Consider the following 14086-nt stretch of genomic DNA (forward strand, 5'->3'; position numbering starts at 1 on the left):
ATTTGAATGTACTTAAAAAAAAAAAATGTATTCTTGTGATGCAAAGCTGAATTTTCAGCATCATTCCTCCAGCCTTCAGTGTCACATGTAACATCAGTCGATCACATGATCATTTAGAAATCATTCTAATATTCTGATTTATTATGAGTGTTGGAAACAGTTCTGCTGTCTAATATATTTGATCAATAAAAGGTTCAAAAGAACTGCATTTATTCAAAATAAAAAAAAAAACATTCTAATAATGTTTTCTTTACTATCACTTTTTATTATTATAATTTAACACATCCTTGCTGAATAAAAGTATTGATTTTATTAAAAAAAAGAAAGAAAAAAATTACTGACCCCAAATTACTGTCCAGTAGTGTATATTGTTATTACTAAATATTGATATTTTAAAAACATAGCTTTTTTTTTTTTTTTACTTTTTATTCATCAAAGTATCTTAAAAAAGTATCACATGTTCTGAACAAATATTAACTTTGATAATGAATCATCATATTAGAATGATTTCTAAAGGATCATGTGATAATGATCCTAAAAATCCAGCTTCACATCACAGAAATAAATGATCATTTAAAGTATAATAAATGTAAAAACACTTATTTTAAATTGTAATAATATATCACAATATTACATATTAAAATAGAAACTATTATTTTATATGGTAATAACATTTTGCAAGATTACGGTTTATTTTCTGTATTTTTGATCTAATAAATGCAGGCTTGATGAGCAGAAGAAACTTCTTTCAAAAACATTAAAAATAGTAATGTTTCCAAACTTTTGGTCTGTACTGTACACACACACACCGTCAGATATAGATGTACTTGGACAATGCCGGCACAAGAAAAGTGAGAAAGAGATGAAAATGTAGGAAGGAGGATCAAAGAAGGCAAAAAAAGAAAAGAGAGCACACACAAGCACAGAAAACCTAATAGCTGTCAAACTAATATTTCTCTGACAGTATTGTTACATGGAGAAAGTTTGCTCAAACCTGAAAGTCCTCAAACTGTGGGCTGCCCTTTGACCTCGCATCAGGCTTTTATTCCCTCCAGAGAAATCACTGCGGATCATCTGTCAATATTTAGTCGTTTGCGCAACACTTCTCTGAGCGAATAAAGGCCAAATCACTATAAAGGTCTGATGAGGAACGGACGAGTATCAGGAGAGAAACCCAAAGCCAAAGACAACAAAAGATTCCTGAGCAGAGATCAGAACAAAACCATCAGAGGAAGCCGATAGATCTGGAAGAAAACAGCAGGTCAGATTTCACAGAAAACACATGCATTTACTTTCTTTTTCATCAGAGCAATTTCAGTAAATAATAATACTATTATTTTTACTAAAAACTATTCATATTAATTAAATTTTAGCTTTAGTATTTATCAAATTATAGCTTTTATTTTACATTTTCAGGTTTCATTTTTAGTCATTTTATTTTGTGCATGGCTTTTTAATTAATTTGTTCTTTTCAAATTGCTCAAATTATTTTACTATATAGTTCCAGTTAATCATTTTTATGCTTCAACTTAAATTGAATTAAATTAGTTTCCAAGACATGTTACCCCCCCCCCTCCCCCAATCTAATTTTTGTTTTATTTCAGCTTTACTTTTATTATTTTAACAGTTTTATGTTTAAATACAGCTGCATTTTCTGATGGAAATTCGAATAACAAAGAATAATTGTATTAAAATTCAAGAAAGATATGCTTGAATTGTCGATTGTAGAAATGTTCATGCTTTTTAATATGCTTTTACTATTATCAACCTTACAATTGCTGTTCTGATTTCATGAAGTCTTTAACAGCAGTTGTGTGTTTTGTAAGTGAATGCATCATGCAAATATCCTTGTCGTTGTAGTTAGGTGAACTGAAATATGATTGTGGACTGGAGAAGATAAGACCTCTGTGGGATAGACTGAAGCGCCAGTTAAAGATGCAGAAATGCAGAATGACTCGAGAATATCAAACACTTGAGAAACGCAGAGATCAGCAAAGAAACGGCACATGCTTTTATTACTTGCACCTCAATTTGAAATTGCACTATGAAGCAGAAAAAGCCTCTCAAAGTCATCATTCCACTGTAAAATACCAAAACACTATAAAACACAACATCTTCAGTCCTAAGGAGAGGCTCAAGTCTTTATTTGATGGTTTTGTTGATGTTGCTGTAACCGGCTCCCACACACGTCATCAGGACCTTCTCTCCTCCTTTCTGTTCATCTTCTCCAGCTTTCTGTTGCTCGATCTTGAACATGATCTGGAAAAAGTCTCGGATGTGTCTCAGGAACTCCACCCTGCATGGAAAACAGTGAGAGTTAGATGGTGGTTTATAACTATGCTAAAAAAACAAAAACAAAACAAAATTAAATATATATAAATATTTGAAAATAAAATGTAAATAAATAATTAAATAAAAAAAAAATTTAAATGTATAAATGTACCAGGATGTCATGTGACCATTAACCACCAACATTAAAGAACCATTAAGGTTGTTAAATTATAAAAATATTTAATGTTTTTGGACCAAGGGGTTTGGCTGTCAACAATATTTTGGAATCCCTGATTTATTGCTAGTTTAAAATAAACAATTCTTCTGATCTAAAGAAATATTCAAAACCACATTAAAAACAGCATTAATATAATGTAAAATTCTAATAAAAATACAAAAAGAGGGGTTAATATAGTTAACTAAAATATAATTTTTTTTTTTAAATAAAATAAAAAAAAGTTTTAAACTAAAGACAAAAAAAAAAGACAAAAACAATAAATAAACTAAAATAAAAAATAATCAAAAAATTTATAAATACTATAATAGTATCTCAATGCTACTAAAATCACACTGATCAAGATTCAAATCTAAGAAGATTTTGAAAGTATTTTCCAGCATCAATCTCCTGCACACTTCTGAAGCTGGAGTCCACAGAAGTCGATCCACGTGTTGGCACCGTCAATCTTCAGTTATCATAGTACTGTACTTGACAGGCACACAGCACCGGTACCATGATAACTGAAAATGGACAATTCATGACGGCGGAGAGGAAACCGTTGGATCCGGACACAAACGTAGAGCAGGACATGACAGAAGGAATATTAGCACTGAGAAAAAGACAATTCTGATATGAGCATCTGTGTCAAACGGCACTAAGTTTATGGGATTAGATCTCTGCCACAATTTCATATTTGTTGTGATTGTTTGTCAAGGCAGCCAATCAGAATTTAACAGCCTCGTCTCTGATTGGCTGGAATTATGACATGTTGGGTTGTGCAGAGCAAGCGAGCCATTGATGTTTAGAGAGCACTGAGAGGGGCATCAAGCTAGTGAAACATTGCATGCACAAAAAAGAAGGTCTGCACACATCCCAAAGCTCATTTGAAAAAACTTTTTGAAATATATGTTAACTTGAATATGTGATACTGATGTCAGATCCCTGAAAAACATGTCACGATTGTATGCGAGTGCTCACGTGTAGGGTGAGAGGGGTCCTAGCAGTGTTTTAGACACGTCCTGCTGGCCTAACGTCATGTACAAGAGAGCCAGACTCTGATTGGTCGAGTCCACACAGCCACCCTGGAAGAGGGGAAAACAAAATAAAGGTCAGAATCAACGGGGTCAAAGCAGGGTTATTACAGTTGAATAAAACAACAACTACAACAACATCAAAAAAACTCTTAAAACTAAAATTGTACAATAACTGAAAATTATTTTATTTTAGCTAGCTGACAAGGAAATTGTTTCATTTAGTTCAACTTGAAGTACTAAAATAAAACACTATACAAAACAATTTAAAAAACTTGAACTAAAATAAAAGCAGAAACTAAAATTAATTAAAATCGGTGCATTAAAGTAAATACTGAAATAAAAAGCTATAAAAACTTGAAATACTAAAATAAAAATAGCAAAGTTAACAAAAATTTTAATATTTAATAAAAACAACTTGAAATAAAAATGAATACAAAAAAAAATTAAAACTCTGGACAAAGAACTAATAAGAAAGGCAAAACTGCAATTTGAATAAAAATTAACAATATAAAAGCTAATTATTACATTAATGAAAGCTATAATAGTATCTCAACGAACCAAAAGTGAAAAAAAAAAAGAACAAAACAAAACTCCTATTCATAAAACATATACATTTTAATTATTTAAATAAAAAATAAAATAAAAAAATAAAAAAATAAATAAATAAATAAATATATATATATATATATATATATATATAAATAAATGCATAAATCAATTTAAATTAAATAATTAAAAGTAATAGGTAACACTTTTTTTATTTTAAGGCTTCTTTGTCACACTTTACATGTATTTACTATTATTATAACACTTAATTATGCATGATTACATATAAAATAAACATAAATATGAAAACCCTAAACGAAACCCTATTCCTAACCATAAAGTATATGTAGTTAATATAACTTCGTACTTAAATATACAATTACACTAACAAGAAAACCTAAAAATAGAGTGTAACCAAATAATAATATAAAATTACAAATGTTAATAACTAAAAGTACTAATAAACTGCTGCTTAGTAATGCACTTCATGTGCAAAACTGCAACAGTAAATCAGGTCTTTTAGTTTATGAATATGAAAAAATAATAAGCATAGAGCTTTTATACATACTAGTACTACACAGTACTGAGTTATTAGCATACTCACATATACATTATGGCTTAAAAATTACCTACATAAGAAAAAAAAAAGCCCCAGAAAGGTCCGAGCCATCGACATTCATGAACAAACTCAGAACATCAAGCAGGAGACAGGTAACTAAAATACATAACTGTACGTCCTCATTTAAAGAGACAGAGACGTGTTTAGCAACATTACATTTGCTTTAAGAATAAAAACACTACAAAGATTTTAAACAAGTCAAACCTCACCGAGAAATGAGACTCCAATAAGAGACATTCACGTCCTGAGAAAAGGGACTGATTTGATTGTCTAATGCTGTACTTTTTGTTTCATGAATCATGATGGATGAGAAACGCTCGGAAACTTTCCCATAATGCCCGGTGGAAAAGTCCCAAACATTTAGCTCCCCGCACGTTAATGAAGGTGAGACTTGCTCAACTTGATTTGCTTTTTCCAAATGAAGAACCAATTTTTGCTACGTTATTAATTAGATTTTTAAAATCAATATTTAATGTTTACAAAAAAAATAAAAATCAATGAAATTATCTACGAAATAAAGTTTGAATAAAGTCTGTATGTTTAGCAGTAACACCTGATCTAATTGAAGAAAACTTGTGAATTATACTGATAAAATATTAATGTATTCATGTAACACAAATATTAGAGAAAGGGCTAGCAACACCAAGGTCATGGGTTCAATTTCCAGGAAATGCATGATCTTATTAAGAAAACACTTGCAGTGTAAGTCGGTTTGGATAAAGGCATGCATGAATGTTAATGTTAATGTAATTGAGAAGCCGCACACTGAACGTCTTTGTCAATCCTTCAAAACAACCTCCAGAAACATCCATCTGTGCTCAGAATCAGGCATACGTGTTTCAGATTTATTAATTATCATTAAGATTTATTAATGCTTCATCAGCAGCAGAGCCAAAAGAAAGAACTAAATATACCAAATAAAAAAAAATTAATAAAACTTGTACTAAAATCAAAGCTGAAACTAAAATAAAAAAAATGTATGCATTAAAATAAAAACTGAAATAAAGCTTAAAGAAAGCTTAATATGCTAAAATAAAACTTAAATAAAAATTAACCAAAACTAACTTAAATATAAAAAAAACTTACATGAAATTTTATCATTTATAGATAGATAGATAGATAAATGCATTTAAATTAAATAATAAAAAGTAATAGGTAACACAATTTTAAGGTGTCCCTGTAACACATATACAATTTTTTAAAAATGTATTTCTTTTTTTAAATAAACGTAGATAAAAATAAAAAAGTAAAAACATTCCCTAAGAAACAAGAAAATATATGCTGCGTTAAGACAATTTAGCCTAATTTAGGTTCATTATTCATTAGAAATATAAAAACTAAAACTGAATTAACAAAACAAAAACTAAACCGACATAAAAAAATACAAAATAAAAACGATGATCAAAGTATCAAAATCAACATTTAATACTGATTAAGCATTTTTTTTTGGTAACGATTATACAGTCTGATCTAAATGTTTTGGCTCAGCCCAGATAGGACTAAATACTATTATGTCTTACCAAAATGAAATGAAATAAATTTCATAATTACATAAAAAAAAAATTATATTATTTTTGCATTGAGACATTTTGGGTATAATGCGTTTCATTATCATGAAAATAAAGTGAATTATAAAGCTAGACTTCATTTTTTCATGCAAAATATTATTCTGATTCTTGATGAGACTTGTGTTTGACACTCTCAGACCCGCTGACACAAACAAGGACACATCGTGTCAGTGACCGTACAGCTCAGCCAAAACACACTCAATACAAACAAGAGTATGCGTCATTCAGAAAACTGCTGGAACTAACCGAACAACATCTGGGAGTGCTGGATGATGAAGAAAAGCCACTTAATCATTACAGAACTCGTGTAGTCTGATCCTCAGCATTTAATTTTGACAAGTGAACAATAAAAGTGCAAAATTATGCTTTTGTGTTATTAATATGTTTGAGTATAAAGAAAACAATTCAGAGCAAATGAAAGATTGCTCATAAGACAAGACTCATAAGTTATGCATTACACATGCAAAATCAAAGAAATACACATAAAAATGTAAATAAAATTATATAACATACTAAAAAAATTAGAATATCATCAGAAAGTTGATTTCACTAATTTCATTCAAAAAGTGAAACTTGTATATTATATTCATTCATTACACACAGGCTGATATATTTAAAATGTTTTTTCTTTTAATTTTGATGTTTATAACTGACAACTACGGAAAATCCCAAATTCAGTATCTCAGAAAATTAGGATATTGTGAAAAGGTTCAATATTGAAGACACCTGGTGCCACACTCTAATCAGCTAATATCCCAAAACACCTGCAAAGCCTTTAAATGATCTCTCAGTCTAGTTCTGTAGGCGACACAATCATGGGGAAGACTGCTGACCTGACAGTTGTCCAAAAGATGACCATTGACACCTTGCACAAGGAGGATAAGACACAAAAGGTCATTGCAAAAGAGGCTGGCTGTTCACAGAGCTCTGTGTCCAAGCACATTAATAGAGAGGCGAAGGGAAGGAAAAGATGTGGTAGAAAAGTGTACAAGCAATAGGGATAACAGCACCCTGGAGAGGATTGTGAAACAAAACCCATTCAAAAATGTGGGGGAGATTCACAAAGAGTGGACTGCAGCTGGAGTAAATTCAACATACTAATTACTTGCTACTTATTTAAAGCTGCGGTAGGGAACTTTTGACGCTCTAGCGGTTGATAAACAGAACTGCTTGCGTCTTGCGGAAGAACATCGTAGCCGGAACTACTTCTCTCTGTTTATGTCTATGAAGAATCACAAAGATACTGGGTTACTCCGCCGCGGTATCCCCGAAGCAATCTAAAATAGTCCGAATATAAACACTTATTATAGGTGCACCCTAGTGATTCAGGACAAGCCAAAAACACGGTTTGGAAAATGGATTCATGGTGTACTCGCTTATTATATACATTTTTCTACATTTTGAACACAAACAAAGTTACGGACCACAGCTCTGATTGGTTGATTTTTACCGGGAGCGCATGACTTTCTGCAAATGGCAATAGGAGCACTGGGAGGAGCCAGAGGAGCTTGATTTTTTTACACAGATTATCTGTCTCATATTCTACTGTCAGGACATAATGACAGGTTTAATAAATATGTAAAAAATATTTTTTTTTACAAAAGTTCCCTACTGCACCTTTAAGCATTTCATGTGTAATAGGAAGGAAATTAAAATTAAAATAACATTTTAATTTAATAGCAAAGAAATAAGCCTAGCAGTGACCTAATAAGGCTTTCTATATAAAAAAAATAATCTTTCCTTCATATAAGAACAACATTGAATGTTTAAATGTATTCACAGAAATGCATTAGAAACATAACATGCTGAACATGCTAACAGTAATTAAGCATCTTTTTTCATTAAAAAAAATAAATCTACATTTTGAATATGTAAAGAGAACATAAACTCACATCATGTTTTCCAGTTCATCTAACAGCAGCACAATCAGAACTGGTCTGCATTCAGGAGTTGTTTACTACAGAATCTGACCACCAGCTACTGATTAACCTCAACGCACACACACACACACACACACACACACGCACAATTGCATGAATAGCATGCACGCAGTGGCTGTTGTTTTCGATCAGCCAGCGCCTTCAAATATTAACAGCCCTAAGAAGACGCCCTATAACGCCCCTGAAGCCCAGAACTCACAGAATCAGCTCATTTTAACTTACGTCACACTCCTCACAGCTTGTGTTCCCCGTGTGCACACTATGAAGGGAGTGTATGCTGAGTGTTTATGTGTCAGTACAGTGAGTTACAGTGGATTACGGTCAGATGGCTGTAATCTCCTTCAGCAGAGCAGATCTAATCACTGCGGCCCACCGGCTCTCTCACACGTTCCCAATCACAAAAACACACTTTCTCATGCAACAACCTCTCATAATGAGATGCAACAGACAGGCATCTATTTCCCAGCATGCCTCTCTTCCATTAAGACTCTCTAAATGAGCAGACAAACACGGTTCAGAGCAATAATCAGAACTTTTTAAAAGTTTAAAACACCCCCTCATCTTTCATTGGTCAAACAAACAGGTAGCCCCGCCCCCAAATCGATCCATTGGTTGGATTAATGATGTCATGTCTCAGTCTGCCATTCAAACAAAAACTCCATTGACAGCTTCTGTTTAATTATAATGAATCAACATTACAATATCTGGTAACACTTTACAAAACAAGACTGTAATTAGTTTCATTTTCTTTTTTTAATTTCAGTAAATGTGATAGTTTTTATAAAACTGAACATTTTTTTTAAATACAAAAATATTTAATGTGTGTGTTTGTGTTTATATGAAAGTTGTGTGAATGTGTGTGTGTGTTTTAGAGGTGTGTGAATGTATGCGTTTCGTTGTGTGTGTGTGTTTTTTGGTGTCTGTGAATGCCTTTTGTGTGTTTGTTTTTGTTGTGTGTGATTGTGTTTGATTGAAGTGTGTGTGTTTGTTTGAAAGGTGTGTGAATAGTGTTTGTTTGAGGTGTGTGTGTGTGTGTGTGTGTGCGTGTGTGTGAAAGGTGTGTGAATGCATGTGTGTGTGTTTGAAAGGTGTGTGAATGCATGTCTGTGTGTTTGAAAGGTGTGTGAATGCGTGTGTGTTCCATGGGGAACCAAAATCATATTTTTTCTTTGTTCTCTCGTGTAATATTGTAAGTGTGTGTGTGTGTGTGTGTGTGTGTGTGTGTGTGTGTGTGGGATGCCTCATACTGGCAGAAAATGATCTTGTATGTTATGCATACTTGGCTAATAAATGTTGATTGATTGAACGCAAACAGTATTTAAACAATACAAAATATTTTTTGGAGAATCTAAAAATGCCTGTAGTTTTGTGTGAGGGCTGGGTTTTGGTGTAGGGGACAGAAAATACAGATTGGACAATATGAAATTGATTATGCCTATATAGAGTCGCCACAAATGATGGACACCAATGGTGTTTGTGCCTGGTTCTGCTCACCCTGTAGATCTCCTCCAGCAGTAGTTTGGCACAGTTTCTGCCCAAGTCCTCGGGCAGCACCGGATCTCCCTGACCCTGCGGTGTGGACACGACCTCAGCGCCCAGAAACGTGCCGTTCACCGTCTCAGCCACCAGCGTCAGACCGAACCCTGGAGACCTGCACACAACACAACCTCTTACTCACTGCTCACTAGCACCAGATCAGTGTGGCGTCGGAGCCGTTTCTGGGGTGTATGATAACTTCATCGAATCTGCTTCACAACTCCACTCCAATGTTTAATAAAAAACCCTTAATCATTGACAATCATCGGCTCAGACCGACTGCAGCGACTCACTTCCCAGAGCTGGCTCCCTTCATGTGGTCGGTGTAGATGTAAATATCCGGGATGAATTTGTTCAGGATGCTCCGGGCCGAGTCCACGATCCTGTTGGCCATCTGAGGAGAAACTCGCACCGAGAACCTGACGCACGCCAGTCAAAGATCAACACTAGACACCAGTGATAATAGACATAGACGAAAAACACTCGAAGGATAGATGACCCTGCTTTGATTTCACTGGTTAATATTTAACTCAAAAACTGGAGCCATATTCACAAAAACATCTTACGACAAATAGTAGCTGCTAATTTTCTGTTTTAGGAGAAATGATGGGAGTCTCTAAATGTTTGCTCTAAGAGTATTTCACAAAGCATTTTAGTGAAGGATAAAAAGGTAACTGCAAATTTTCATCTCACAATTATATTTTTTTTTCTCAGAATTGCAAGATATAAACTTACAATTGCGAGAAAAAAAGTCAATTGTAAGATAAAAAAAAAGTTGCCATTATTAAAATTAAATTATGCAGTGGCATATATGGGTTGCCATAAAAACCAGGTCCTAAATCTGCATTTTAAACTCTATTTGGAAATGGCAACATTTTTATTTTAAACTCTTGATGTGAATATGGCAACATGATACTCCTCCTACAATGTTTATCTGATTAAATAAGTGACCCCTCCCCTATCAACCAATCACAGATAGTAAGCTTGATGACATCATCCATAGTAATGATCTTAACCCCGCCCTTTCTCTTTAGATTAGGATTTCTCCCCATTCCTTAGTAAAAGTTTCTCTTAGTAACTTTGTGAAGAGGTTTAAAGCGGTTTTACTGCTATTTTTGAAGTTTCACTTGTATTGTGGTTCTGTGTCAGCGTCTATGGACAGAACTGTCAGAATTCCTGGGGACAGGTTTTATTATCAGTGGAAGGATACGCTGTTCCTCGGATCCTCTTGATTTTTCCGGGTTCTGTGAGATGAACGGGTTTCATGGAGCGGCGAACAGGACAGGTGAAGAGCACCTCACCTCCTCCTACAGGAGCCATGCCTCGCTTCAGCACCTGTAGAAACACCATCAACACGCTAACGCTAGCACACAACCCAAACGCATTTATGCACGTGTTAATCCAATTGCTTCATCAGTTCATGCATTCACTGGGAAACTAAGGTGGCTGTCAAATAATGGACTGACAGACCTTTATTTCCAGACCGTCTCCATCAATCCCAAACTTCGTCATCAAAGGAATCGCAGTGACCTTCAGAAGATCCACCTGGAGAACATGGGCATATTATACAGATAATTAGACATCAACGCAGAAGAATCAAATGTGATCGCTATAGTATTACCACACGCACAACTCAATACAAAGAATAAAAGTCGACTGATGCTGGATTCTGATGAAAAAGTAGGAAGATCTGGCTAAAAGTAAAACAAAAAACAAAAACTCTTTATTAAAAGATTATAAACTTTATACCTTGTTTAGTTTCCAGATGTATATATTTCACCTTGCTCTTATGCTAACTCCCTTTTCTTTTGCACAAAACTACTTCATAGTGTTTATTTTGTAAGAGCAAAGATTGTAAAATTATACAACAGAATGTTATGATGTTACTTAAACCCATGCAGCTAATAGCATGACTTTTACTTAACAAGATCTACTTTAAAAACATGCCTCATATTCATATCAACAACAATTCTCAGTTGCAAAGCTAAGAGCTGTTTGAAGGTACAGTTCACACAAAAATTTAAAGAAATGTAATTTTTTCTACCCACCCCCCTGTATGAGTTTCTTTATTCCATAGAACACAAAAGAAGATATTATCAAGAAGAAGAAAGCGGTTGACAGCAGCCACTGGCTTCCAATGTATGGAAAAAAAATACTATGGGAGTCAATGGCAACCAATCAAAACATCAATTCTTCAAAGTATCTTATTTTGTCTTTTAGCAGAATAAAGAAACTCTTACTGGTTCGGGACAATGTTTTTGGGTGAACTGTAACTTTAAAATGACAAATTGGCACTAAAGGTGAGAGGTCAAATGCAGATGAATGTGCAAACTCTCACTGATGGGTCTGTGGGGTCGTTTGTGACGCCTTTCAGCACGGCTCGGAGCGGCGTCTTCATGAACGGAGCCAGCATGAGCAGAGCCTCCAGATAATAACCCATCGAGCGCTGGACGTTACACTCGTGCTCCACGGAGCCACCGTACAGCAAACCCGGCTGATAGAACAACACCGTTCCTGCATATCCACACACACACACACGACATCAGAGAACAACCAACACACCTGTCAATCAATCCATCGATCGATCGATCAGTGTTCACTAGGACTCACCCGTCTGGTTGATCTCGATCCTGGTGCCGTTAGTCACTTTGTCAAGGAGCCGGATGAAGCTCGCTTCAAAATCTGACCAACACAAAAGATACTAATGAAACACTGAAACTAAATCTTCATCAGCAGAGCTAGAACTGATGAAACACTTCAAAATTCAAGATTTAAAATAAAGCATTCAAATGAGAAACTGATGACATTCAAGCCTGAAGCTGCTGATACTGAAGGCTTCTGCTGAAAGGGCTGTGACTGTGGTCAAATATAATTTTTTTATAATGTATTTATTTACAAGATTAAAATGTCATACAATGAGTTGTGGTGGATAGTGTAGTCAAGTGGATCAATAACTAAAATTATGTGAATTTTAAGTATAAAAAAATTCTGAGAATCTAAAAAATACAAGTAAATCAATAAATAAATTCACAGTCAAGTTTTTGTTTTAATTATAAGAAAAAGTACAATTAAACACACGTCCATTTTAACACACATAGTAGCAGTAACTTATTTTACTTTGAAAATAAACTAAAAGGCTAAAATAAAGAGTTTAAAATGACAAAAACAAACAAACAAGTACATAACTTGGATATGCAATAAAAAGAATAAATAGAATACAAAATGGTAAACAACTTAAATGAATAACAAGAGAAAACATGAACTGGACATGTGTATGAAATGCATTTTTTTAAAACGAGAAATATGTAATCTGAATCAGAGAGGGGATCATAATTTGATTGACAAACACGACAACGTGATGTAAATAAACGACTGAATAATGATAATATACTTCATATAATGCATTCATAGATGTTTTGATGGCGATTAAGAGCTGTGGTGTTGATTGATTAGATACTACGTCACGTCTGATGTGTGTTGTTGTGATATAAACGCACCTCGCAGGCCGGGATTGTCATCTTTAGATCTGATGTTTCGTATTTTCACTCGTTTTCCGCTCAGTGTGGACAACACGAGTCTCTGTCTGAAGCAGTTGCAGCCCTCAAACTCCATGATGTGAACAACACACGTGTTTCTACTGCGAGCTGGACCCAAAGACAGTGCTACGGGAGCCCGCGAGGGACAAACATACAACAAACGCGAAGGCGAAGGCGAAAAGATGACGTTACATCCCATGACCACTAGAGGGCGACTAGTCCAACTTTCTCTGATTGGACGCTTTAGAATGGAGATAAACTGTAGAAAGGCATTTTAAATCATTTTAATATATGCATTCTTATCATGCTACATAAACTTTAGAATGAATTAAAAATGTGGATATATATATATTAAAATGAAAAAAATAAATAAACAAAAGCACATTTAAAAGTATAACAATATAAAAAACACATATAATAAATATTTGCATATTTATTACAAATATTTACATATAAACATGTGTAAGATTAGATATTTACTAGCTGTATCATTAATATTAATACTAGATTATTTGTTTGGATTTGATTGCATTTATTTGTCAATGTTAAAATGAAAGATTTTACAGTTAGGCATTGGTGGATACTTTTTAAACTTTTATTTGTTTGGAAAAGTGACATCACATACATAGTACATAAGATATTTTCAAATTAATCAGTGCTTTTTCATAATTTTTTTAAACATCATTTTATGAAACCAAAACAAAATACAAAAATCAAGGGGAAAAATAAAAAATATACAATTTAAAGGCACAAATATGACATTTATTAAAAATATTTGTGAACTCAGGTTAGTATGTGCTCAGTAACATACTGTGCCTT

The 14086-nt window shown here is 33.7% G+C and overlaps 1 protein-coding gene across 1 annotated transcript; it reads right to left on the minus strand.

Annotated features, from left to right (window-relative positions):
* Nucleotides 1-1988: 1988 nt before the first annotated feature.
* rcl1 (RNA terminal phosphate cyclase-like 1) lies at nt 1989-13466 on the minus strand. Its single transcript, XM_026243364.1, has 9 exons — nt 13229-13466; nt 12342-12413; nt 12070-12245; nt 11202-11276; nt 10942-11066; nt 10025-10150; nt 9690-9846; nt 3467-3570; nt 1989-2296 (listed from the first exon to the last, which is right to left on the minus strand). The coding sequence occupies exons 1-9, from the start codon at nt 13464-13466 to the stop codon at nt 2143-2145; spliced, it is 1227 nt and encodes a 408-aa protein (XP_026099149.1). The 3' UTR covers nt 1989-2142.
* Nucleotides 13467-14086: the final 620 nt, after the last annotated feature.

This window comes from Carassius auratus, unplaced genomic scaffold (assembly GCF_003368295.1).
Source record: "Carassius auratus strain Wakin unplaced genomic scaffold, ASM336829v1 scaf_tig00003102, whole genome shotgun sequence".
In the NCBI taxonomy this organism is placed as follows: Eukaryota; Metazoa; Chordata; class Actinopteri; order Cypriniformes; family Cyprinidae; genus Carassius; species Carassius auratus.